This window comes from Panthera uncia, chromosome D2, assembly GCF_023721935.1.
Source record: "Panthera uncia isolate 11264 chromosome D2, Puncia_PCG_1.0, whole genome shotgun sequence".
In the NCBI taxonomy this organism is placed as follows: domain Eukaryota; kingdom Metazoa; phylum Chordata; class Mammalia; order Carnivora; family Felidae; genus Panthera; species Panthera uncia.
This window is the reverse complement of record NC_064818.1, coordinates 29,185,644-29,213,004: the sequence shown is the minus strand read 5'-3', so window position 1 is coordinate 29,213,004 and position 27,361 is coordinate 29,185,644. Positions and strand designations below refer to the sequence as shown.

General features: G+C 55.5%; 2 protein-coding genes across 4 annotated transcripts in view; one reads left to right on the top strand and one right to left on the bottom strand.

Moving 5' to 3' along the window:
• Nucleotides 1-9,069: 9,069 nt before the first annotated feature.
• TACR2 (tachykinin receptor 2) lies at nucleotides 9,070-24,177 on the top strand. Its single transcript, XM_049645168.1, has 5 exons — nucleotides 9,070-9,461; nucleotides 14,193-14,387; nucleotides 17,694-17,847; nucleotides 19,218-19,414; nucleotides 22,517-24,177. Exons 1-5 carry the CDS (start codon nucleotides 9,070-9,072, stop codon nucleotides 22,731-22,733), a joined length of 1,155 nt encoding a protein of 384 aa, XP_049501125.1. The 3' UTR covers nucleotides 22,734-24,177.
• Nucleotides 24,178-24,551: 374 nt separating this feature from the next.
• Nucleotides 24,552-27,361, bottom strand: part of HK1 (hexokinase 1) — a 124,892-nt gene continuing 122,082 nt past the window's right edge. For all 3 annotated transcript variants that reach the window (XM_049645165.1, XM_049645164.1, XM_049645166.1), the window contains 2 exons: nucleotides 26,752-26,985; nucleotides 24,552-25,447 (listed from right to left, as the gene is read on the bottom strand). In XM_049645165.1, the coding sequence (XP_049501122.1) occupies nucleotides 25,303-25,447; nucleotides 26,752-26,985 (379 nt within the window). In that variant the 3' untranslated portion in view covers nucleotides 24,552-25,302. The remainder of the gene's footprint in view (nucleotides 25,448-26,751; nucleotides 26,986-27,361) is intronic.

The window sequence follows — 27,361 nt, the reverse complement described above, 5'->3', positions numbered from 1 at the left end:
AGCAGATGGGTTAAGATCTGGGGCGTAGAATGGACAGGAGGAGTCAGCCATAGTGGGGAGACAGTGAGGGTGGAAAAGCGGATCATGGGGCGCCTGGGGCTCCGCCGGTTAAGCATCCGACTCTTGATTTGGGCTCAGGTCATGATCTCAGGATTTGTGGGATCAAGCCCCGCTTGATCAGGCTCTGAGCTGATGGCGCTGGATTCTCTCTCTCTCCCTCTCCCTCTGCCCCTCCCCTGCTCACATGCACGCGCATGCTCTCACTCTCTCTCTCTCAAAATAAATAAAATAGCCTTAAAAAAAAAAAAAAAAAAAGCTGGTCATGCCCAGGTGTCAGACTTGGGTAACGAGGTAGATGTGGTCCATTTTCTATAATGCAGAACAGAAGAAGAAAGGGCTATGCACAGAATGACCTACCGATTAGAGGTGATGCATGCTTATTACAGGGAAGTTTGGCTCAATAAATAGTAACCCTGGCCGTGATCAAGATCACCATCACCATCATCACCATCATCTGCTTAAAGCCCTTGTCACAAGGATTAAAGCAGTGATGTTGCCCTCTAGTGTCGCCATCTGTGTACTACAGGTTCTTGGGCAGCAGTCCCCACACCTGCAGGGGGACAGCTCCAGGGCAGGACTCCGTCTCCAGGGTGGGCCAGTGTCAAGGAGGGAATTTCAAGGGATGGAAAGTGACATGGGCCTCGCTAGGAGGAGAGGGTAGAGGTAGGAGGTCAGAGACGGGTAAGACGCGGTCTGCTCTTACTGCTCGGGCCAGGATTTCCCAAGTGAGACCCATTCTCAGCCCGACTCTGAGTAAGGGTCTCCTTTGGATGAGCTGCTGTCTTTTCGAAGCGCTCACGTCGTGGAGGAAGCCCTGAAAGAGGACAGGGCACTGGGCAGGGCGTCTGGAGGCCCGAGCTCCGAGGGAGCGCTCTCTGAGGCTGCCTGACCTCAGGCGAGTGCCCTGCTTGGGTATCAGCATCCCTATCAGGAGTAGGTGTCTCCGGAGGGTCCAGATTGTGTCTGTACTAATGACCACAACCGTGGGCAAGACTGACACTCTCTGCCCTCCAGAGAAGAGACAGGGGGCCTGCCAAGTGCCAGTGAGGAACAGAGAGCAAGTGCCCTGGGAGGCTTCAAGGAGGAGGTGGTGTTCCATCCAGACCCGAAAGGAATTAATAGATAACGTCTGTGGCAAGACACCCACCCTTGGGACAGTCAGGAGAAACTCACCACAGAGAAACCCTGTGGTAAGAGAAGAAAGGGCGTGGGCTCTGGAGTCAGACAGATCGGGCTTTCACCGTTGGCTCCCCTAACTACATGACCTTGGACAAGTTATTTAACCTTTAGGAGCATGTATTCTCATCTGTGGAATGGGGATATAATAAAATAACCACAGCGAACGCTGATTTAGTCCTATGTGCCGAGTACTATTCTACGTATTTGCGTGTATTAACTAATTTAATCCCCACAATCATCCTATGAGGTAGTACAATTAGCCCCATTTTATAGATGAGGAAGATGAGGCACGAAGAGGTTGTATAACTGATTCAGTCGCTGGGCACATGGTTGGTGCACATCTCTGCTGTGATCACAGAGAGGACAGTCAAGGCACTGAACTGAAACGGGTGAGCTCGTTGGCAGAACTCAGTCTCCAGGGTGGGCCAGTGTCAAGGAGGGAATTTCAAGGGATGGAAAGTGACATTCTCCAGCAAGCATCAAGAACAACGTATGATATTTGTTTGTGGCCACGTCATGATACCCCACTTTCCACCTGGGACCATATGGGCAAGGAAGGGCAAGAGCTCTTAGAACTAGCTTCATCCCACCATCCACACAGTGAGTGTCAGTGTCAAAACCGAGTTGGGCCCTGAATTACGAAGACCTACTCTCTCCCAACTTCCCATACAGCTAAGGGTGTGATGTGACCTTGTTCTGGCCAATAAATATAAGGGGTATCTGCTGAGAGGGTCCTGGGAAAGATTTTCCTTCTGAACAAAAAAAAAAAGGAGAGAGAGAGATGGAAGAAGAGTTCTCTTTCTTCCTGGGACAGGAAAGCTGTTATGTAGGGATGTGATACTTGGAGCTATTGCAGCCATTTTGCAGGCATGAGGCAAAGGCCAAGAAAAATAAAAATTCCCAAAGAGCTTTGAAATCATTGAGCTGTTTAGTATGGAAACACCTACCTCTAGACTTGTGGTCATGTGAGAAAAATAAGTCCCGATTTGTTTCAGTCACTATTACTTACAGCAAAAAGCACTCCTAATACTATATCCCAGTTGTTTCAATATGTTCATTCACCTGACCAATCATTTATTTATTTAATCAGCGAATACCACTGAACATACGCTATGTGCTAATTACAATGGAGGGTAGGGAACTATGGCCATAATCAAGACAGACATAATTCCTGGCCTCGTGGATTTCTTAGCCTGGCGGGGAAAACACACTCTCAACAAGTGTGATGGGTCAGGATGTTAACAAAAAGGAAAGCATAGAAACACTAGTAGAGTATAGGACGGGGCCCCTGGGTGGCTCAGTCGGTTAAGCGTCTGACTTGGACTCAGGTCATGATCTCACGGTTCGTGAGTTCACGCCCCACCTAGGGCTCTCTGCTGTCAGCACAAGCCTGCTTTGGATCTTCTGTCCCCTTTACTCTCTGTCCCTCCCCTGCTCATGCACATTCTCTAAATAAATAAATAGACTTTAAAATGAGAAAAAGAGGATCAGATGACTGGAGAAAGCTAGCCAGGAGCTAATTCCCACCAAGAATGTATTATACCTGTGAGACTCTTGGCTCGAGAGAGACGGGAGCCTCCCTTTGGGGAGAGCAAGCGGGGAGCTCTGCTCCTGAAGACGTGGTCCCTGCACCGGCATCGAGAGCGTGAGATGGCGAGGGATGCCATCAGGGCCATGCCTGGGGCCCAGCAGAAGGCTCTACAGCAGCTGCAGCTCATGTCCCCAGAGCTATAGACAGAGGCCACCGAGTGGGACTCCAGTTTGTCCCCCTTTGGGAGAGAAGTGTCAGCTTACACACCACCAGCCTCCTGAAAGCAGGTGCCATGATGGTGTCTCTGAGGTGTGCACACAGGTGGAGTTTAAGAGGCAGGCCTGCGGGCAGCTGTCCACAGAAGACACTGTGATTTGCAGCCAAAGTGACCACGGTCCGAGCCTGCATGTCACAGAACCAAATATGCTGTGAAGAAATACGTTTAATTTTTTTAAGAGGCCATTTGGCCCAAAGATCCCATGCTCGATGTGATGTATCCTCGAGAAGTGGCACTGGAGGGGTCCTTACGGGACCGGCAGGGTGACTTCAGACAACGTGTTCTGGAAAGGATATTGTTCAGGGCTCCCCTCATTGGCCCCCACTCCTCCTTTCATCAGGAACAGGGCATATGGATATTCCAATCATTTTAATATGGAAACTTCGCTTTCGTTTTTCTTACCTTTGTCACCCTTGAAGGATGAAATGCCATTATTTTTCTCGCTTCCTAAGAAGATCTGAAGATTACAGGTGTCCCTGCCCTTGGGGAAAGCAGAAAGGTTTGTTTAGTGGCTGGTGCTCTGGGCCTTGCCAAAGGTACCGTGAACGAGCGAGAAGGGTGGTGAGGTTTGGAAGAGGCTGTGTTTACAGAAGCAGAACTTCCTTAAGAGGGTGGGGAGGAGGGGGCGCCTGGATGGCTCAGTTGGTTGAGCGTCTGACTTCGGCTCAGGTCATGATCTCCAGGTTCGTGAGTCTGAGCTCCGCGTCGGGCTAGCTGCTGTCAGCACAGAGCCACTTTGGATCCTCTGTCTCCCTCTCTCTGCCCCAAACCCTGCTCATGCCCTCTCAAAAACAAAAATAAAAATAAAAACAAAAAGAAAAAGAAAAAGAAGTAACAGCCCCTGACCTCAAGGACCCTGCAGAAACAGTGTATGCATTAATGACAATAAGGGCCCCACCCCAGATGCCTTTGGTACTATAGACAGCCTGGGGCGGGACAGTGGGGACCCAGAAGAAATAAGGTTGGATATCCCTGCCAGCTCAACAAGGTGGGGACTCAGAACAAAGATTAAGGTGGTTTGTAGAGAAGTTTTAGAGAATGAGAGAATAAGGAAATGGACATTTCTGGCACCCCTGGGTGTGGGAACTGACATTTACGTTTGCTGTATCTCCTGTTCCTTACATCCAGCAAGGCTGGTCTGGCCTTTCTGTCCGGATCGGGGTTCATTTCGTGTCCCCTCCTCCATTACTGCCAAGGGCCACTCAGGTGAGGCACTGCCTCACTTCCTGTGCCCCAAAGGCATCTCCCTCCCTCCTCTGAAGCTTGAAGCTCATGGTGTCACCCATTTAACGGACGGGTATGGTGAGTTCTCTGGCTATGCTGGCACTTGGCTCCCCAACTGGGCCAGGAGCTCCGTGAAGGTAGAGACAGGACCTTTTCTCCTAACTCTGGGCTGATCGTTGGAGCCCCTGCCCCATCGAGCGACCCACGGGCCCAGGGCTTGGACCTTTCCGCAGAGGCACCCTTCCTTTGTCAGCCTTTCCTCGCCTCATCCACGCTAGAGCACTTGGCTGCCACATTTGCTGACACCCTGTGTGGACACCAAGTCCCCTCTGGCTGTAATACCCAGGCCACCTCTGGGGGGACCCTGTTACCCAACCAGCAAGTGGGTGTCGTGGTGTCCCCTCCCAGGACAAGCCTTGCCTACCTACATCCTACTCCACCCGCCATAGATGGGCAGATTTTGCTAGAGCCTGCTGTTGACGAATGACACCATTCTGTGTTAGGAGCCTCTGAGCTCCACGAATACCAGGAGCACAGCAGATGTAAACACTGGCGGCCTCTCTTCCCCCCGCTACATAAACTTCGGGCTTTCAGGACAAGGCACTACCCCAGCACACTCACGGTGTTTAAAAAAAGTGTCAGCTCCAGCCCTGGCTCTTGGCGGAGGCCGGCTCTCCCCCTCCCAGCTCAAGTCCCAGATTCTGGGCCACTGATGCAGCGGCCAGGGCGGCAGAGCTCATCTCCTAAAGGGAGGTGGCTTTAGCGGACCCTCTGGCTCATGGACAAAGGGCGGCTCTCTGTGAGGAATACATCCTTGAAGCCTTTGAAGACCCCAATGTCCTCCAAAAGTCCTGCCTCACCTACGAGGACACGTCGTTTTCGTTTAAAATTTAGATCCTGTGAAAATAAGAACGCTACTCCCTTCCTGCCTGACACGGTGATATTTTAAACTTCTTTTCAGGATTAGTCATTCATCAATTCCCCCGACATCTGTTGAGCATCCACTCGGTACTGACTGCCAGGCGTTATACGGCCCCCTCCACTCAAAGCTGCCTCCAATCCCACATTGGCATTCGTCCCGTTAAGTTTCAGGCTTTCATACCTATGTCTGTATGTGCTAGATATCGATAGATAGATGATATGATTCCTCATCCCTCACTCCTGAGTCATGTTTTAAATCTTACCCATCATTTTCATCCGACTAACATTCATAGGGTCTCTGTGACGTGCTGGCCACTCTCCTAGACACTGGCATCAGGCACAATCCAGGCCGTGAGGACCTCGCCACCCATGTGACGGGGAGGTGACCAGGGAGGTGGCTGCGATAGGCCTTGAGAGAAAGGAGGCAGGCAGGTCAGTAAAGGCTGTGCCAGACCGAGGCAATCAGGGATGGGGACCCACCTCACGGGCAATGGGGCCTGGGGCAAGTCTTCCCCTCTTGGGGCTCCCAGCCTCTTCTCCCAATGAGGAACTAGATCGGGGATCCTCTTTGAGTTTCATGGACCAAGAAGAATATCAAAAACCTGACTGATGGAACTTTAGAGGTCACCAACATTTTATCCCACCGAGTAAGGAATTTTAGAGAAAAAGGGAAGCCAGCCTCACAACTGCCACCTGCAGTCACGTTATTTCATAAAAGAAAAGACACGTTAGCCCCTAGAGAGGAATGGTTAGTTTCGGAACGAAGCCTGGGCTTGCACACCAGATTCACTTGGTTGAATAAAAAGCTCACTGCATTGTCATCGCTGCCTCATCCTGTCCTATGCAGGCGAACTGCCTAGATGACCCATGGCACTAATGTCCTGGGATGCTGCATGTGACCTGCTGAAGCGATGACCAAGTGGCCGAAGCCCAGCACAGTTTCCAGACCTGTGGTCAGAAGACATCTAACGGCGTCTCTCAAACACTGTTGAAGCTGTGTCCAACCCACATCGCTTCCTGAAACCCCCTTTTCTCTCCCACCCACTTCCCTCACCCCCGAAGCTGTCCCACCTCCTTCTCCTCCAGATCGTCTAGAAAGCATTTCCTTTCCCACCTCTAGCCTTCAAGCCTCCAGCCTGGGGCCAGGTAGAACGAATCCTTGAGGAGCACCCGTGAGCACACCCCCCACCCCCATGTCACGGGAGAGGCTGCTGTTCTGCCACGGTGCTTCCCAGACCCCCTTCAAGCCCCTGGCAGGCTCTCATCAGCCGTCACCCACTTGGGCCGTTGTCGCAGCTGCAGAGAGCTGCCTTGTCCAAGGTCACGCCCCTTCTTGGGGCAGCCCACAGGCAGTAATGGATGGATGGCCACCTCTGCCCAACACAAGGCAATGCCAAAGGGCCACTCCAGTTCAGAGCGACCTGCCCTTGGGGGCTGTCCTAGGCTGTCATCTAACACATCTCAGCTCAGCTCCTCCTCCTCCCGCTCCTGCTCCCCTCCCCTCCGTCCCCCAGGCATCGATCCCAAAGAGCTTCTTGATAAACACCCTGCTCTCTAAAGTCAGAAGTGGAGTCGCTCACCAGAGTCCCCGACCTGTGCCATCAGCTCAGCCCACCGGCCAGAACCAATGGGCAGCCTTTCCCCCTCCACTTCTGGGTGGAGAGAACTTCCCGCACACAAACGTCTGTGAGCAAACTGGAGTCTCCCTGTGTCCACAGGAGCTAAAGAACCTTGGGTCTCTCTTCCTCTTTTAACAAAGCCTAGCCTTCCAGACCTTTGTCTGGCGATGGGCTGGTCAGGCCGCTCTGAGCAGCGAGCACACATCGCAAAGCTGCAAGAGCACAGGGTCGGGGGGATATTACTCCCTGTACATATCCACTGGAGGTGGCAGGACGTTGCTGGAGGAGGACCACGTACTATTCTGGGCTTCTAGAACCGCTGACATGCTCTCAGGTGCCCAGCCCTGCACTGTGCTTGCACCTGAGGCTCAACAAATTCTGGCTGCCTGGGAGCAAGACGCAGAACAGTAAAGAGAGAGAAAGCCCCGGGGCGCCTGGGTGGCTCCATCAGTTGAGCATCCAATTCTTGGTTTTGGCGCAGGTGGTGATCCCAGGGTGGTGGGATCGAGTCCCGCGTTGGGCTCCACATTGAACATGGAGCCTGCTTAGGGTTCTCTCCCTCCCTCTGTCCCTCTCCCCGGCTCATGAGTGTTTTCTCTCTCTCTGTCTCTCTCTCTCCCTAAAATTCAAAAAAAATTTAATCCCCAAAGTTGAGTGAATTCTGCTGCTACTGCTGCTAAGAGGGATCAAAGGCAGAGGCCCGTCAGCAAGGGACAGATGTCCAGAGGTGGTGGCCCGCTCCAGAGAGGGAACAGACCTCTGCCCCATGGCCTGGCTATGGCTGGAGCCACTTGGGTCTGGAGCGGAGCCTGGGAGGGTCCCCAAGTGCAAGGCTGGATAGTCTGGAGACCATACACACACGCACACACACACGCACACACACACACACACTCACACACAGCAGGGCCACCACGGCTGGCGATCGAGAGCCCTCCTCTGCTTTAATGTGGGACACGCCCCGCCCTGCTGAGCCTAGCCCACATTCAGGGGCCACACACCTACAGGTGCCCACAGATGCACCAGTGTGTGTGCACTTACACACATCAGCCCCACACACGGTCGCTCGGAAACGGCATCCCGGCTTCACACAGGGTGCGACACACGTACGTGTGGTGGATGACCAAGAGCGGGTTCCTTGGACAGACCCAGAGCAGCCCCCCAGCGCTCACCACGCGGGCCTCTCTGGGGTTCACAGAAGGGGGGGTGAGCCCCATCCTCATCCTTAGGGAGTAGGGTCTCTGGACCAGCAGCAGCAGCATCACCTGAGAACCTGTCAGAAGTGCTCCGAGTCCTGCCTCTGGGGCCTCCTACGGGGCTACAACTCCCTGCCGCGTTTTTGACATGCCAGCCCCTGTGCCCTGGGGACCGTCTGTGCATCATCTCATTTAAAACTCACAAACACACCACCGGCCATCACCTTATTTCTCCCATAGTTTTCAGATGAGGAAGCCAAAGTCCAGTGACCTTAAGAGACTTGCCTGGAGTAACCCAGGCGGACCCCAACCCCGCCCAGCCTGCCAGGCGTGTAGCTCCTGGCCTGGGCTAAGTATGAACGAGCCCCCCGCCCCAGGACCACGCCTGCGTGCCAGCCCCCAGCCCTGCCCCCCCTGGTTCCCTCCCTGTCCCCCCCGCAGCCGGTCCTGAATCTTTTCTCAAGAGACAAGGCTGGGCCATCCCAGCAGGGGGTGGGACGAGGGGCGGGAGCCAAAGTCACACCTCGTGAGCAAGCCGCACCTCTGCCAAGGCCCTCACCCGCCCTGCCTGGGGGAGCGGCAGGGAGGACAGAGGCTCCGGGGCTGGCAGATGGCAGCACGGTGAGCATGTCCCGGACCCCAGCCCTGCCCGCACCCCACAGCCCGGAGCAAAGCCTGCTGGGCAGCTGACCTGCGGAATGCCAAGGCCACAGCTCTGTGCTCACCTCATCCGACCCAGATGATTTACCAGGATGTTTCCTGCTCTGAAACTGTGCCTTAGATTCTAGATTTGCATGGGACATGTGAGAAGTCTGGCCAGGACATGGGAGTCTGAAATGCGAATGGCTGTGGACCCGGCTGTCTGCTCAGCCTAACCTCATCTCCGCTCGAGGCTTGGGAGTGACCCCCTGTCCCCCCTGACGTGCCTGGCTTTGCACCTACGCCTCTGTCCCCCACATACGCACGCACCCAAGAGGACCCTTCTTCTCTAGCATATCTGGGCAGGGCGTCAGGGCTCAGGAGGAGCGAGGAGTCAGGCCCCTCATCCCAGACCCAGAGGCCGCCATGGCGGCCTGTGATTTTGTGACTGATGCCAACATCTCGCCCGGCCTTGAGAGCAACGCCACGGGCATCACGGCCTTCTCCATGCCCGGCTGGCAGCTGGCGCTGTGGGCCACGGCCTACCTGGCCCTGGTGTTGGTGGCCGTGACGGGCAATGCCACGGTCATCTGGATCATCCTGGCCCACCAGAGGATGCGCACGGTCACCAATTATTTCATTGTCAACCTGGCCCTGGCTGACCTCTGCATGGCCGCCTTCAATGCCGCCTTCAATTTCGTCTACGCCAGCCACAACATCTGGTACTTCGGCCGTGCCTTCTGCCACTTCCAGAACCTCTTCCCCATCACGGCCATGTTCGTCAGCATCTACTCCATGACCGCCATCGCCGCTGACAGGCAAGAGGGGGCTGGCGGGGAAGCCGGGGGAAGCTGTCTCACTTTGTCGGGGCTCAGACAGGGCCGGTGACTTGTCCATAGTCACACAGCAAGTTAACAGTAGAACTCAGGGAATTGCCTCCCAACTCAATCACGATCTTAAAGTGTGCATCTGGGGTGCCTGGGTGGCTCAGTCAGTTAAGCATCTGACTTCGGCTCAGGTCACGATCTTGCGGTTCATGGGTTCGAGCCCCGAGTCGGGGCTCTGTGCTGACAGCTCGGAGCCTGGAACCTGCTTTGGGTTCTGTGTGTGTGTCTCTCTCTCTCTGCCCCTCCCCTGCTCACACTCTGTCTCTCTCTGGGTCTAAAAGATGAATAAACCTTAAAAAAAATTTTTTTTAGTAAAAATGAATAAATAAATAAATAAAAGTATGCATGTGGGAGACAAAAGAGCATGGAACCAAAGCAGGCAAAGTTAAGGTTAGACCCAAGGAAGAACTTGGCACTGGATGGTTGTTCAAGGCTGTCGGGAGAGAAGGGCCGTGTTTAGGGAACTTCTAGAGTATTCTTCTCTGGAGTTGATCTCTTTTGGCGTCTTTCTTTTACTACAAGGACATGGCTTATACTGTTTTCCTATTCCTAGATAGATTATACTGGGAAGGATTTAATATTGCATGCAGTTACCATACAATTACAATGGGTCCAATTACTTTCCCAATCCTGTTCTCAGGGGGCCGCAAGCTGTGGCCTTCTGCTGAAGGCCGGGAGGGTGGAGGAGTGATCAGTGGAGCCAAATGCAGTCCTTCTGAAGCTGGTTGGGGCAGGCAGGGCACAGTTTGGCCTCAGAAGGGGACTGTGTGACCCTGGGGAAGAATGATTGGGACAGATAGCAAACAAAAAGGGACACAGAAAGACAGCAGGTGTATGTCCAGGAGGGGCAGGCCTGGGACCCTCAGAGACACAGATCCCTTGTCAGGATGGTTTGAAGGGGCATGAGCCCCGCTGTCCCCTACCACTGCCCACCCCCCCAGTCTCCATCTCCAGGCGTCTGCCCAGTGACACACAGCAGCTGGCTCTTGTCTGCTCCGGGCTGTTTTTCTATGGAGTTTCCCTAAAGATTTCATTTGAGAAATGTATTTCTACTAATTAAAAATGAAAAGAAAAGTTCGAAAACCATTGGTCTAGGCCACGCTTCCGATTTTGTACCCAGGCCAACAGAGGCCAGAGACAAGCAGGATCGCCAGCAAGTCAGGGTCAGGGCCAGCGGCCCAGAACCCAGACGGCTCAGCTCTCAGGAAGGGGCGTGTCCCTCCTCATCTGACCACACCCCCTGCCCCCGCCAAAAGCACCTCAGTACCCCTGGATGTCTCTGCAAGTCCATTAACATGTTCTTCTCATTCACTCAACAAATATTCAAGTGCTCCCTCTGTTTCAGGCATTGGGGAATATACACCAGAAGGAAAAATAGTCCTTGAAATCAGGCCTCATGGAACTTGCATTTTAAGGTGGGGAGGGGGGGAGTCTGGAGACCAGGCAAGAGGCTGGTGAACAATAATCCAGGTGAGAAAGGATAGTAGCTCAGGCTGGGGTGTTAACAGTGAAGCCCTGTCCATTCGTTTCTTCATTCATTCATATGTTCAAGGCCAACTACATACAGATACTATTCTGGCCATTGGGGCAAAAAACAGATAAACACGGCTGCCCTGGTGAGAATTTAAATAATAAACACATGAATAAATTGTACGTTGTATTTTGAGGTCATGAGGGCTATGGAAAAATACCAGGGAGAGGCGAGGGGACCCCATGTGCCGGGTTGTGTGTCGGGGTGGGGGCAGGCTGGAGCGCTAGACAGGGTGTGGGGTCGGCCCCACTGTGGGGTGGGTTTGGAGCCAGGATGGGAGGAGGTGAGAGAGAGAGCCCTGTGAGCTCTGGGGAAAGATCAATCCAGGGAGAGGGCACAGTGGCAGCAAAGGCCCGTGGCAGGGTGGTGCCTGGTGTGTGTGAGGGGCCCCAGGAAAGACCGTCCTCACCGAGACAGGGTAGAAAAGCTCAGGGGGCACGGAGTCAGCACTCCCCTGGTGCCTAGAACACGCGGATGTCAACTTCCCTGCTTAGGGCAAGGTCATCCTATGGTCCAGACCTTGTCTCCAGGTTCAGATTAACCCCAGAGAGGAAGGCCCAGGGGTCATCCAGGACCAAAGTCACCTCTGGGGCATTTAAAGGACGCGAATACATAGGAATAATGGCACTTTCAAGTCCTAAACCCCTGCTGCCTGCAGGCACTTCTCAAGCATCTCATTCCCTTCCCAAGACAACCACAGGGGCTCAAATGACTGTCATCTCACTTTACAGAAGAGGGTGGTTTGAGTCCCTACGGCTGGAAGGTGATGAAGTCAGGATCCACATTTAGATCAAAGCCCCAGAGCTGCCCCTCAACTAACAGAGAAAAAGCTCTCCTCTTTCCCACCCCACCTGCCAGAACAGCAAGGGAACCCCAGTCCCCCAGTTGGCCCGCTGGTCACCTGCCTCATCTGTGGGGAGGAGGCCCCTGAGGAAATGCCACTCCTCTCGTCCTGCTGAGGCACTCAGCCCAGATCCAGGCCATCTTGGGGTAGAGCTGGCCCAGGGCCCGGCCACAGTAAAGGGAGAAGGTCAGTGTCTCAGACAGAGGAAGGAGGGGTCGACAATCATCCAATCCAGATGTGCGTAACTTGTGACCACAGACCGTCACAGAAGTCCCAGGGGTCATCAGCTTCTGTGGGGGTGAAAACTCACTGTTCCAAATGGAGGCAACAAACCACATTTTGCTAGGATTCCAGCAGTGCCTGGGGCCACGTCACCGATAGAAATCACAGATACCTCTGTTGTGCAGAAATCTCCAAGCATCGACTACAGTCGTCACTACTTAAAAATTACCACGGGGGCGCCTGGGTGGCTCCGTCAGTTAAGCGTCCTACTTCAACTCAGGTCATGATCTCGCGGTTTGTGAGTTCGAGCCCCATGATCTCGTGGTTTGTGAGTTCGAGCCCCGCGTCAGGCTCCGTGCTGACAGCTCAGAGCCTGGAGCCTGCTTCGGATTCTGTGTCTCCGTCTCTCTGTCCCTCCCCCACTCATGCTCTGTCTCTCTCTGTCTCTCAATAATAAATAAATGTTTTAAAAAATTTTTTAAAAAGTTTTAAAGGGGTGGGGGTGGTGCACCTGGGTGGCTCAGTCAGTCGAGCGTCTGACTTTGGCTCAGGTCATGATCTCATAGTTCATGAGTTCTAGTCCTGTGTAAGGCTTGCTGCTGTCAGCTCAGAGCTGGTTTCAGATCCTCTGTCCCCACCACTCTCTGCCCCTCCCCTACTTGTGCTCTCAAAAATAAATAAATATTAAAAACAAATTTATCATCGGTTCCAGACCTGCTGCTAGATCTTGTTTAGTGGGTTGATAAAGAAGCGTGCATATTGCTGTGCCCCAAATCTATTTTATATTTCGCTAACTGTATTCCAGTATAACTGATTGTCTTTGTAATCCTGTGTAATTTATTCACATGAAAACTGTATTCCGAGGAGGGCCCCCCCATCTCGCCCCACACCCTCCCTCTTGTGAGGCGGCAACCAAAGCCCCCGGTCACAGGGCACAGCATAAGAGAAGCAGTGTGGGGTCCCGTGTCTTTGGTGGATGGTGCTCTTTGGATCCTTTGACCTTGGAAGCCGGCGGCTACCCCCAGCTCTCCCTTCCTTGGTCAGGGCCATGACCCATGAGGCCTCAGCCCCACCAGGCTCCTGGACGTTCCCGCAGCAGCTTCAGAGGTCCCGGGAGCAGAGGGGAACTGCACGACTTGGTTCAGGGCCAGTGCTGCCTCTTCCAGCTGGTTCTTCCCCTTCTGCAAGCCTCAGTCTCCTGATGCAGAAAATGGAGAGAACAACCCCTGCCTGAGATACTCAGGCCAAACAGCAGCTCAAATCCTCAGAGGTTCCCCCAGAGAGAGGCAGGAGCTGAGGAGACAAGCCTGTTTCTGGCCGACTTCTTGGAAGAGGTGACCTTTCACTTGGACTTTAGTGAATCCAGAGTGGAAGGAGAAATTTCAGGCTGAGGAGGAAGAAATGCCCCCTACAGAGGGTCACACAGGCAGGGCTGTTCCTTGACCAGAATGAGCCAGGGAAGGTGCGGGAAGCAGTGGCACAGGAGGTGAGAAAGTAAGTGCGTTGGCCATGTGCGGAGGGCCTTGAATGCCGAGTTTAAAGGTTTGGGCCTGCTGTGTCTGGTAACCTAACCATGTGCCTATTTACATTTGAATTAGTTAAAACTCTGTTCCTCAGTCATATTAGCCACACTTTCAGTGTTCATGGCCATGTGTGGTTATGGCTACTGAACAAGACAGTTTATACATGGAGCATTTCCACCCCTGCAGAAAGCCGACAGGCAGGGCTGGTTTGGGCTGTGTCCGGGAGACTGTCGGGTTCCGCTAAAGTTTCTGAGCAGAAGAGGGACAGCATAGGGCCAAGGGGCCCAGCAGCTTTTGGCAACTGTTTTGAGTGGACTTCCAGTGTGGCCACACCGCCCTCTGGTGGCCATTTGAGAGTAAGTCCGCCCCCAGGGAGGCGATGAGGTGAGGCCTGGCCTGGGGTTTTCGGGCACTGCCTGCTGTGTGGCTGTGGGAGAGTCACCAGCCCAGGTGGCTCTCTGCAGGGGCCCAGCACGGCATGGGAAATGGGGCTCTGGCCGGGGGGAGGGGTGCCCGCCACTCACACAGCACTCTGCTCACAGGTACGTGGCCATCGTCCACCCCTTCCAGCCGCGGCTCTCAGCCCGCGGCACCAGAGCGGTTATTGCAGGCATCTGGCTGCTGGCCCTGGCCCTCGCCTTCCCCCAGTGCTTCTACTCCACCATCACCACGGACCAGGGCGCCACCAAGTGTGCGGTGGTCTGGCCCGAAGACAATGGCGGCAAGATGCTCCTTTTGTAAGGCCTGGGCCGTGGGGACCATAGTGTGTGTGTGTGTGTGTGTGTGTGTGTGTGTGTGCACGTACGGGTGCAGGTGTCTGTGAGCGCTTGGGATTACGTGAGTACCTGTCTGTGCTAACAGTTTCACTTAGCACGTACCACGTGTTGGGCTTGACATACATGAAGCCACTTCACTCCCCTAACACTACCAGGGACACATGTAGTATTAGTCCCAGGTTTCAAATGAGGACGCTGAAGCCCTAAAAACTAAGTAATAGGCCCAAGGTCCCAGAGCCAGCAGGTGGTGAAACGAGGGTTTAAACCCACGCGGTCCTGCCTGAGAGCTCACCACTGCCTCCCCACACGGCTACTTAGACAAGGACACGTGCATCCTCAAATGAGGACACGCCCGTGTGCACATGTGCGTGGGACACCGGGTGTGTGGGCACGCGGCTCCCACTGACGTCTGCGCGTGTGTGCGGAAGTGTGTGCGCGCACAGGTGTGTGTTTGGGGGAGGCCACCTTGAATGCTCAGGGTACTGAGGCAGAAAGAAAGGGCAGGTGACCGAGCCGGGGATGTTTTCCGGGGGATGTCTGGTGCCCGCCTCACGCTGAGTGGGCACCACGGGTGGGGGAGACTAGGAAGAAGAACGCAGGCCCGGGGCAGCCATTGTGTGACCCTGGGTAAGTCCTTTCCCTTGCTGGGCCTCAGTGTGCCCAGTTCTCACCGCGTGGACCCCCCCCACCCCCACCCCCATGCGTCGCCTGGCGGTTTAGCAGAGGATAGAGAATTTGCTGAGGTTTTGCAAGTCAGTAGTTGGGGCAGAGTCCTGCCCTGTCCCTCATAGTCACTTGACCTTTCTGACCCTTTGGCTCCTCTCGTAGGCGGTAACTCGGAAGAGAACTCGTTGGAAAGTTGCTGTGAGCATGCGCGAGAAAATGTATATGACGCCGTTAGCGCCGCACCTGGCACGGAACTGGCACCCGCTGTGTAGTCGTTGAAGCAGGGGACACATGAAAACAAACGTGGAGGTGGCAGAATTAGTCCAACAGAGGCCCAGCTGCCCCAAGCAGGAGGATGCGGAGGCTTTGGCGGAGGGCTGCCAGGTCACCATGGCAACACAGCCCCCACCCTCCGCCTCCTTTAACACCCCTCCCCCATCGCCCGCCCCTGCACGGTTTCCATCTGCCCCAAGCACCAGCCAGAAGAGGGCCTCGCTGTGGCCTTCAGTGCTAGGCAAGAAGCCTGAGAAGCCTGTTCCCGGGGACTGACGAGTTTTGAGGGCGGCCTCTGCCCTTAACTCTATTCCGCTCCCCGACCCCTGCCCTGCCCCCAAGGGCAAGGTCCCGGTACCGAAGGCTCAGGGAAGGGTGGAGAGCAGAATATTTTGTGACTGACCACTGGGGGGCAGTGTTTCTCCGCCTTAACACACGCCTTTCTGCCTAAGAAGGGGCCCGGAGAGGGGACCAGGAATAATAACTCAGGGCACCCAGCACCAGCTCTCTGGGGATGGTGAGTTCCGACCCTGATTCAGGCGCCAAGAAAAAACAGGAAGGCTACTTCGGTGTTACTTAGAATTCCGTGAGGATTTGGGCAAAGCCTGGTCTTCTGTGTGAGAATGTAGTCTTTGTTCTTGGGTGGGGACACTTGAGGGCTCCACCCTCACAGGCGCACATCCTGGGTGTATCGGAATCTGGTGAAATTACAGATGCCCCCTCCAGGAAAATGCGCATAGATCCCTAAAATCAACACACACACACACAAATCCAGGCAATGAAAGGACGCATTCCTGATTTGGGGCAGGGCCCAGATGACCCCCACAGCCCCTTGGTGCTCCCCTCTGTGTAGGAACCTAGCCCAGGGTGAATTCCTATCCTGAACCGTGTCCCAAGGAAAGGCAACAGAGTGATATCCCTCATACTTGGGAAGGACCTTAGGCATTACAAATGGGGAAACTGAGACTAAGGGAGAGAGCAGACTTGCCTGAGGTCACCCTTAGAAGTTAGAGGCTGACCAAGAACTCAGTTCTGGCTTCACAGAGCTGACCTCTAGTGATAGGGAAATCGTTTTTTGGTAGTGATTAAATCTGTAGAGCTGTTTCATGTGTCACAGACTTTCTGCGCCTCTCTGGGGCTCCGTTTCCCTCCAGACACCGAGGCTCGTGGCCCTGCTGATCCCCAAGGTCTATCTAGCTCAAATACTCTGTGACCTCACTGCTCCTCCCTGCCCTTACTTGCTCCACAGCAGGACTAGCTGAGGAGCCCGGGGTCTGGCAGTCCCCAAGAGCAAGCAAGCAGAATTCTAAAATTCTTTTAGGGAAGACATTTGCTGGAGCCACCCGCTCCCCTCCCTCTCGGTGGCAGCACCTCTTGAAACCGGCCGGCGCACGGGTCATGGGGGGTGGGGGCCTTGGGAACACTTCAGCCCTCGCAGGAAAAGGTCACGTGGCAAGGCCACGGGTCTCAGGCCCTTTCACGAGGTGCCCCCACCCAGGCCCTGTTGGAGACGAACTGCAGCGTCACTCAGACACTGGCGTGGCCAGCACACATCTCCTTCACACCATCTTTCCAAAAGGAAGAGACACGGCTCAACACAGCCCGGCTTGCTCTCCACGGGGGCTAGATGAGGAAACGTCAGTGGCATTCGGGGCCACTTGCTCGAAGGTGGTGCGAGAGAAGGTCTGCTGGCATGAGCCATGTTCCCAACCCAATGCTGATGGGCAGGGAGAGATGACCAATGTCGTGTAGTGACTCTGTTGTCGCTGCCCCGTTCCCTGATAAGGCTGCCGGTGCAGGGTGGAAGCATGTCAACTCCAGAAAATCTACGTCTCCAGACAGACAGATGCAGATACAGACTATATATATAATCTATCTAATACAGGTGCACATACATATGTCATATATACGCAGGATTCTGGAAGAAAATAGTCCAAATTATTACCGTGGTGAGGATGCAATGAGTGATTTTACTTCCTCCTTTGTGCTTAATGGCATTTTAAATGTTAAACAATTGCATTATTTGGTTAACTTTTTCATTCCTAGCTATTTCCTTTTTTTGGTAGTATTCATCTGTCACCTGGAGGGACGCAGGCGAGAAAACGCTGGTGTCTCTTTTGCAGCAAAGGAAGCCCTCTTTGGGCATAAATGCTAGCCCGTGTTGCCTTTTTAAAATTTTTAAGTTAAATCAAGGCTTGGGAGGTGGTCCAGGGTGGCTAGCCCAGAGTTGGCTTAGGGACGCTCGCGGGGTCCGGGGGACTGAGCGCTGACGGATGCCGAAGTCGCCCCCGGGCCGTCCCGTGCCCAGGCCTTTGGCTCTCCCTCCAGGTACCACCTCGTGGTGATCGCCCTCATCTACGTGCTGCCTCTCGTGGTGATGCTCTTCGCCTACAGTGTCATCGGCCTCACGCTCTGGAGACGCGAGGTCCCCAGGCACCAGACGCACGGCGCCAGCCTGCGCCACCTGCAGGCCAAGAAGAAGGTGGGCGCCGGGGGCGGTGCTCGGCGGGGGGCGGTGCCTCTGCCCTCACTCTGTTCCGCTCCCCCGCCCCCCCATGTCCGGCCCCCAGAAGGTCTCAAAGCTCCTGTCTGGGCCCCGCCTCGGGGCCTCACCCTTCCGGGCTCGCAGCCCGCCCCTGCAGGGGGTGCGGGTGAGAACAGGATCCACCCTAACTTGCCCGGTCCCCAGTCCCTGAACAGAGCCTGAGTTAGTTCTTCCCGGGAGGACAGCTTGCCTTTGGCCTTTGGCCAAATACGAAGTTAAAGGAACTTCCCAGAATGTCACGAGAATCGGAGAATCCTAAAACCCCACAGAATTTCAGATACTCCCAAGAATCTTAGAATAATAGATTCTCAGAAATCTCAGACGTTTTGAGAAATCGAAATGTTGAATTTAAGAAGCCCCACAAAAGCACAGGAGGCTCCCGTATAGAATCACAGGAGAATTCTCAAATGTTGGAACTGGAGACCTCCGAGCTCTTGGAGACTGGGTTGGAGTCCAGCTGTATCCAGTCTGCATTCCATTTCCAACCCAAGTGCCGGTGTGCCCCCTCCTCCTGCCATTCAGGGCCCCCCCCCCCCAAGGAGTCTGTGATTCAGACATCCTCCCGTCTCTCCCAGTCAAAGCTGATCTTTGCCGGGGCCCCTTCCTGTTAGGCATCCAGGGGGAGGTAATGGTTAATCCCATCATGTATCAGGTCAAAGTCCCATGTCTTTGAGGCTTCATGTCTGCTACTAGGCATTTTTCACAGGGCAATTCAGGGAGGTGATGGGATATGGGACACCATCTGAATGTCCCTCCTCATGAAGAGCTGGCCTCCACTTGCCCTCCATTCCCCCTGGGGTACTGGCCCACACTCAGGAGGGCCTGCAGAGACCAGGCCGGGAAGGGAGAAAGGTCAGGGAGCAGGCCCCCGGGCAGAGGCTGGGGTCCCCGACTAGAGTCTCACTACCTACGGATAGAAGGGCTGTGGCAGACACAGATCCCAGGGAGAGGGGCACCTGGGAACCCCTAGCTGGCAGAGGGGAGCCCCCCAAGGATGGGGTTAGGAGCTAGAGCTCACCCACCGTCCAGGGAGGGGAGCTGCTCTGAGTCAGGGGTCGGGACACCTGCTAGAGGAGGTGGCCACTGAGCTGGGCCTCAAGGACTTGAGGACAGCAGTGTGGGCAGAGGGGCGGGCCTGAACAAGAGCCCCGAGGTGCAGGGCCCGGGAGTCAAGGCGGTGTGTGTTCCAGGGGACTCGAGGGCTTCCCAAACTGGCCCGAGGGGTGCCCTGCTGCCACCCTTGGAGGGTTGGGGGGGGGGCAGGGGGCTTCCAGGCTGAGGAGTGACCTGAGCCTCTCCCGGCCCAGTTTGTGAAGACCATGGTGCTGGTGGTGGTGACCTTTGCCGTCTGCTGGCTGCCCTACCACTTCTACTTCATCTTGGGCAGCTTCCAGGAGGACATCTACTACCACAAGTTCATCCAGCAGGTGTACCTGGCGCTCTTCTGGCTGGCCATGAGCTCCACCATGTACAATCCCATCATCTACTGCTGCCTCAACCACAGGTGAGCCCTTGGCCCTCTCCTCAGCCCTCAGGGCCCCACGGCCCGGCCTGGTCGCATCTGGGCATCCCTGCACAGCTTGAGCCTGCGCCCCTCGCCCCCACAGGAGGTTGCCATCCCCCCGGTGAGCCCACCGCTCAGTCCTCGCTCGGGTCTGGGCCTGGCTTGAGCCCCACCTCCTCGCCAAAGCCTCGCCCCATTGCCCAGGCCCTAGTTCTTACCGTTGGTCTGTTCCTGCTCTCTCTTCTGAGCCTACATTTGGGACGAGGAGAAGAGAGAAGGGACAGAGATGGAGGGAGTAGGGTCAGAGAGAGGCCAAAAGGCAGAGAGGGAGGAAGGAGCCGGGTAAAGGAGGTGGGGACTTATTCTGCCCTGACATTTTTAAGAGCTTTCTGCAATGACGAAGAGCCAAGGACTTTCCTTGGGCCAGGTGAGCAGCACCAACCCCACAGTAGGAAGAACTCAGTCGGGGCCCCAGGGCCAGGACTGGAGAGAGAGCAGGCTGCTCCCTGGGTAGGTTACAGTGCATTTCCTGCCCTCAAAGGGCAGGAGGAGTGACCTTGGCAGTCAGCCAGGGAGGAAGGCACCAAGTTCTTACTCCTCCCTCAGACACACCTGGTGCTCCCAGCCCTGTACATCTGGGGAATTGGAGGCCCACAGAGGGGCTGGTGTTTGCTCTGGGGCCCTAGGGGAGGTGGAAGGCGGTGGCCCAGGTGGGAACCCAGCACCCAGGAGCCCTGCTGCAGAGTGGGCTTGTCAGGCTCAGGAATCCCTGAGGGAGGGTCAGGTAAGAGGAGATGAGAGGTGGACAGGGAGGCCTGGTCTCAACCAGACAGTGACGTCGGGCAAGGTTGGGCCTCTGTGTTCATGCCTTTTACCACCCGCTGCCCATGTGTCCAGGTCACTCGTGATGCCATCAGGGTCTTTGTTGCTCAGATATCCCACGTGCCTGGGGCGGGCCGGAAGGAAGTGAGAAAATTCTGGGTTTTTTTTGTTTTTTTGGTTTTTTTGTGTGTGTGTTTAATGGGTGACAAAACCCTCCACTGTCCACGGAGAGGTAAAAAGTAGATAATAGGAGGAAGGGAGGTGTTATCCCCATTTTACAGATGAGGAAATGGAGCCTCAGAAAGGAAGACTCCTGAACTGTATACACAAAGCAACAGGGCCAGGATTGCATGTATCTCCAAGGCCTGTAACCTTAACACCACACCACACATTTCCCTTGAGGCAGCTTATAGAAGAGCTTGGAGACAGGGACTGTCACATCAGGGAGGGGCCCCCAGCACCGCGTGTCTGTGCATTGGTCACTCCCCTGTTACCCAGTGACAGTCCCTGAGAGTCTGAACAACTCCCCAGGCTCTACGCATTTCTGAAGTAACCTCAGAATCTTCAGTAGTTGGCAACACTAGCTCTAGAGCAGGACCGGTGCTCCTGGCAGCAGCCTTCATTCATTCACAATACGCTCACAAGTGGCTACATGTGCCCGCACTGTTCCAGGCACCTGGGACACACCAGTGAGCGAAAGCAGATGATTCCTTCCCTCGAGACGCTCACATGCTAGTGGGGAGACAGACAATAAGCAAGCGTAATGAGTCCATGAGTCACACAGTGTATCAGGTGGGAAGTTCTAGGGGAAAGAGGAAAACCAGAGCTGGGGAAGGGACGGCAGGAGGTGCCGGGGGAGAGCCGCGTTACAGGATGGTCAGAGTAGGCCTTATTGAGGCCTAGCTCTCTGGGGAAGGACTCCAAACGGAGGGAACAGCCAAGGCAAGGTCCTGCGGTGGAGATAAGGACTTGGGCCGCTACTCTGCCGAGAGGAGCCCAGCGGAGCTGAGTTGGAGAGACGCGTACTCTGACTTGCCTTTTAAAAGAATCGGCCTGGCAGCACGTTGGAACGGGACGACCGCGGGGCGGGCAGAGCAGCAGGGGATGGGGAGGCTGTTGCAGGGATCCAGGTGAGAGACGGGGGTTTCAGACTGGGGTGACAAGTAGTCAGAGTCTGGATGTTACTAAGGTAGAGCCAACAGAATGATGGAGGGGAGGCGGCATGTGAGAGAAGGCAAGGACGGACGGCTCCGGGTTCTGGGCATGAGCAGCCGGAAGGACGGCCACGGGGGCAGGGGTGGGAGGGGAGGAGGGGGAGCTCCAGGTGGGACATACTGGGTGTGGGCGGAAGGGGCAGAGGCCGAGAAGCTCCCACAATAGAGACATTTATTGGGCCCCCCGCCCCATGGAATCTTACAGAGCTACAAGGTGAGGAACCAAAGTCAGGCCTGCTCTTCTGGAACATGGAACCCTGTGTCTCCTGGGCGGTCACCCAGGGTCTCACTGATTTCTGCTCCTCTCTGACAGGCCAGTGTTCTCTGCCAGCCCATTTCCTCCATTGTCTGCTCCCCCTTCTTTTTCTTTTTCTTTTTTTAATGTTTTTATTATTTTTGAGTGATATAGAGACAGAGCACGAGCCGGGGAGGGGCAGAGAGAGAGGGAGACACAGAATCTGAAGCAGGCTCCGGGCTCCGAGCTGTCAGCACAGAGGCTGATGCGGGGCTTGAACTAGGGAACTAGTGAGATCATGACCCAGCCTGAAGTCGGTCGCTTAACAGACTGAGGCACCCAGGCGCCCCTGTCTGCTTCCCCTTCTAATTTAGATTTTAGTGTGGTCGTGGGGAGAATTCTTTTTTAAGCAAATATACCCAAACTGGGATTTTCTTTCAAAGCAGCCCCCTTGGGAGAGCGTCTTTACCGCACCCAACACTGCCAAAGCCCAGATTTCTTAAGACTCCTCTAGAAAACTCCTTTAGGGGCCAATTAACAAGTCAAACAAAAAAAACTCTGTTGTTTCTTTAAATCGTATTTGGTTTCTTTTTGTCTGTAATAACAAATGGTCTGATTTGGCTTCGTCACCCACTTCGGTCACTAGACTTAGCTCCAGATTACTTCTGGATGTTCCCAAAAATCAAATCCACTGAGGAGTGTGTCTCCCAAGAGATAGTGAACCATGATAGGCAATTAGGAGAGCACAAAATTCCCGCGGGGGACAGCCGCAGGGCAGTTCCTGTAACTGCCCCCTCACCCCTCCGCTCCACGTGACCCTCTGTCTCTCAGGTTTCGCTCCGGATTCCGGCTTGCTTTCCGTTGCTGCCCATGGGTCACGGCGACTGAGGAGGATAAGATTGAGCTGACTCACACTCCATCCCTCTCTGTGAGGGTCAACAGGTGTCACACTAAAGAGACTTTTTTCATGGCTGGGGACACAGCCCCCTCCGAGGCTACCAACGGGCCGGCCGGGGGCCCCCAAGACGGGCTGCCTACTGAACCCTGAAGCCTTGTGCCTGGCTGCTGGGTCAGGCTTCGCACCCTTTGAGAAGTAGCCAGTTGAGAGGTCCAGATGTGAAAGTCTGACCCACGCCCCAGCCTTCGGCACATCCGTGGAAAGACAAGATGGGGCCAGGAACTCTGCAGTGGGTGCTAACTCTTGAGAGGGCCCAGTCACCCCTGACCGTGCTTCACGGCAGCCAGGAAGAGTCAAAGAAGACGGTGTAAGCTAACGCTGGTCTAATCCAGGTGCCGCACGCCCCGAAGTCTTCCTGGAGCACACAACTTAATGAGTGGACTGGATCCGGTATAAAAGAAACACGGCAACTGTGATAAAAGGCAACCGACTTCCAGCGTTGGGGTAACAGGGAGTTCCGGGTACCGTGGCAGCTGGAGGGCCAAGGGGACAGCTGCCGATCAGCTCCGGACAAATGTCGCCGTGTGGTAATGGGGGCCCACGGTTGCCAGACCTTCTAAATCTCTCGAGACACGCCAGAAATCCAAACTTGTGGGGCTTCCAGACTTGTATGTACAGTTTGGCTCACGTTTTTATAAATATTGGTTAAACCAAACTGAACACCCGTGGGCAGCACCCACTGATTTATGATCAGGCTACCGACACAGGGAGGAAGCTTCTTATTTTGCAAAGGCTGTGAGTGGATCCGACCGGGGCTTCTCTGCTTCAGCATCTGAACGCAGATCCAGCTCAGTGGAGGTGGTGGTTGAGTCAAAAGGAGCCTCAGCTGCGTTGCCTCAGACCAGTCACCATGAACTAGCATGCCAAACACGTGTTAAGTGCTTCATAAACAGTCACCGTGATTTTTCTCAACACCAAGCCGGCGATTTCACACGAATGCCTCCAGGAAGTGGGCACCAGCCTTCACCCTCGCTCCAGCAACAAGAAGGTGACTGGCAGAGAACGCCGACCGTCTCGACTCCCAGAGAGCTCCAGGCCCGGCCCAGTCCACCGCAAGGACATCCTTCTCCCCGCTTGCCGACTCACCCTGCACACCCCCTCCGCCCCTCCGGAAGAACCACATAACGCTGTAAATGCACAGCAAGAGAGTTTAATGCCGTGTTGCCCACAAAGATCACTGTGCCATAGGGACTGGCAGCACCAAATAAAGGGACTCCGCTCTTGACATGCCAGGGGAACGTGCAGTTAGTCCTGGAGGAAGCCACGTAGGGCTGGAGTCGTGGCTTGGGAGAATCACGTGGCACCTCGATCACCAGGTGTGGACCAATGTGGGATCTGTTGATGAGCCGTGGGGTAGAACAGCAACCTCAAGGTTGAGGTCGGGTAGGGGTGGAAGGGTCAGAGGAGGATCAACTTCCTGGAGAAGGGAGAGAGGAGGACAACGCGGGCAACCTGCTAGCCCGGGCCTGCTGCAAGACTTCATCTGCGCTGGAACAGGGGGCCTACATCGTCTGTTCTCTTGGCAGAGGGTGACCAAGGGCGGGGTCTCCCTGGGGATGGCAGTAGGGAGACCAGAGTTGCACTGTCCTCTCATTAAAGCCAAACAGCCTCTGGAAGGCCCTGGGGGACAGAGGCTTTCCATCGCTCTACCTTCTTAAAGGTGCGGGGGTGGGACCCTGGGCCGGGGCAGGAGGTGGCCAGGCAGGTGCTGGAAAACAAGGGGAGAGGCTAGTTCTGTCACCCCTGCAGAGAGTAGAGGTGGTTGTCCCAGAAGAAGGCTGGGGGGCTGAAGAACATGATCTTCACGTCAGACTCTTCCCCCGACCCAGAATCCCCAGGGCTTGGTGTTCACCGCCTCCCCCACCCCGTGTCCTCCCCGCTCTCCAGCCATCAAGCATCACTCGGGTCTTTGAATTGGTACAAAGTTTACTAGGTCATACAACATGGCTCACAAAAGCAATGGGAAATTCCAATGGGGGCACTGTTTGTCAGTTTGGTTCCTTTTACCCAAAGGAGACGAGACATTTACCCGCAGAACTGCCCACCTCCCCCCCCGCAACAAGACAGACAGAATGCAAGACTGTCACGGCATGGCTCTGACCAGTTCCACGGACACACGATTCAGTGGCACTGACACGTCTTGAGGGCAACCTCGGGACGCCAGACAGCAGTGGGCGCTGGGACGGGAGGAAGCAGCTAAGGTTCCCCCGGGGAGGGAGTCCCGGCAGTGTCTGCTGGTGATAATACGTTTCACACAGGGGATGTGTCCCCAAGGACGGGCTGCGGAGGCCCAGGAGGCCTGCCAGATGGTGCGACTTTTCACCTTGGGCCAATAAATAACTCTGTAGGACGAATGCAGAAACTGGAAACGGACGCCACTAAACTTCACACACGGGGAGCGTACGACCGGGTAGAAATCGGATCATGCAGAGTGGCGGGGGCAGACGAGGAGGGGCCGGAGTGGGGAGAGATTATCGACAGCACGCGCTCTATTTTGTACCCTACGTTATGCGCCATTAGTTGGCTTGGGTCTCCCTCCCCGCTGCGGCGAGGCGGGCCCTGGCGCCGGGGTCTCCCGGCACAGCTCGCTGGGAGGGACAGGGGGTCGCCGCCTGAAGAGAGGAGCGCTGGAAGGACAGCAGGCCGGGGGCCGGTACTCTTAGCTGCTCGATTCTTCCCGGAGCCGGACGCCCACGGCCGTGATGAGGGCAGCCCCCTTGCCACTGCCGTCTTCGGACAGGAGGAAGGACACGTTGCAGTTCGGTGACAGCTCCTGCACGGTTTGGTGCATGATTCTCGAGAAGCTGGAAGAGACAACACACAGAGGAGAAGGGTAGGTGGAGAAGAGGAGAAGGGATGCCGGACCCGCGCGGAGACGCTACGGGACCCTAGCGAGAAGGGGACACGCGAGGTGGCTCCTTGACAACGGTCGGGACGACCGTGGATTTGCAGCCAATCCCGCCACCGCAGTGTTCAGCCGGGAGGAACTTCCGAGAGTCCAAAAATAAGCGACCGTACGTCTCGCCAGGGCCAGGCTGAAGTGGCTCAGGGCAGCGGAGCGCCCAGAGGGGGTCCCACTGCCCTCTCTGGAACACCGCCAGGGCCCGTCCGGCACCTTAGCCTCGTGATTTTCAGTCCCGCCGATGGCTGTCACCCCCTGAGGAAGGTGACACTTGGCAGAGCGAAGCACCAAAGCACAGCTTCCCGATGACGGGGCCAGGATGACATGCAGGTGTGTGCGGCTCCAAACCCCAGCTCTAAGGCACACGTGTGCTGCCCCAGGGGATGACGGTGGACAGACACAGGTGCGGATGGAGCAAGTCCCAGGCCGCGGCCACGACGTGAGCGGCTCACGCCTGCCCTGACTCGGGCGAGGTTGCTTCTAAGTAGAGTGACGCTGCGGCCCGGCTTACCCGGGACGGTCCCAGTGTGATCATTAGCGGCACCCTCTTGGCCGGCGAAAGCACCCCGGTTTAGGCAATAAGTAATACGGTCGCTCTGTTCGTAAGAGCCAAGCTTTGGGAAGTGAGGTAGATCGAAGGGCAGGTGGGGCCAAACATCCTCCTTGACCACGGGGTCTCAGACCCGTGACCGTAACGAGGCCGCTCCGCACCCCTCTCTTCCCTACAAAGCCCAGAGCCGACACGAACCCCTTCCAAGCCTCTCGAGAAGCTGATCGGGCAGGGGACCGTGACAGTGGGCCCTCCTCCCTCTGTCCTTCACACCCTCTCCCCACTTCCCAAACACGGCCTCCTGGCCAGGCGGCGGCTACCCAGGCTGAGGGGGGTGAGCCCACTCCGACCCTTACCTCACACTCTGCCTGACTGAGGAGGGGCCCAGGAGGAGCGGGGAGAGGGATATGCCATGCCGCTGGCGACAGACCGAGCGAAGCCACTCCTCTCCAAGGATCTCGGTTAAACTTCAGAGCAGCTCGTTACCTGGCCCCAGACAAAGCCGGGTCCCTGGATGCACAGCCCTCAGGCCGGCCGTGTCCTGGCGAGGAACTTTCCCGATGGGACTCACTCACATCCCGGTGTCCCACAACCATCGGGACCACTCACCAGCCCAGGAACCTCTGCCCACCCAACCGGAAGGAAGCCCCACTCACTGCGGATGAAGCTTGTAGAGTGTTCCATCCACCCCCACAGTCACACTGAGATGGTCCAGCCCTCTGTTCTCGCGGATCTTGTCCACCACGGCGGCCATGCCCGCACCGCACAGCTGCGCGGCCCGTTTGGACACCACCCCGCACACGGTCTTGACGAGGATACTGTCGTCACAGGTGCTATTCAGGCCCAGCTGCTGGAGGATGGCCCGGACCTGGAGCAGTGCTAATCGGTCACTGTGGTGGACAAAAGCCAGGGGGCTGGATGAAGCGGGACCCCCCAGAGCAGCCGGGGAGCCCACTCCAGAGGACCGGCCCCGAGTCACTGTGCTTACCACGAATAGGGTCGTGGGGGCTTTCTTCCTCCAAAATAACTTTTGTTTGTTTATTTTTAAATAACAAAAGTGTCACACGTGAAACTGTAGAATATTTGGCAAATAGAGAAAAATAAAACTTGGAAAATTAAAACTATCCACCACACCAGGGGCAATTCTATTAACATTTGAACGTATTTCCTTCCTTCCGATCTACTTTTTTTTTTTAATGTTTATTTATTTTTGAGAGAGACAGAGACAGAGTGCGAGTCGTGGGGGGGGGGGGGGGGGGGGGGGGA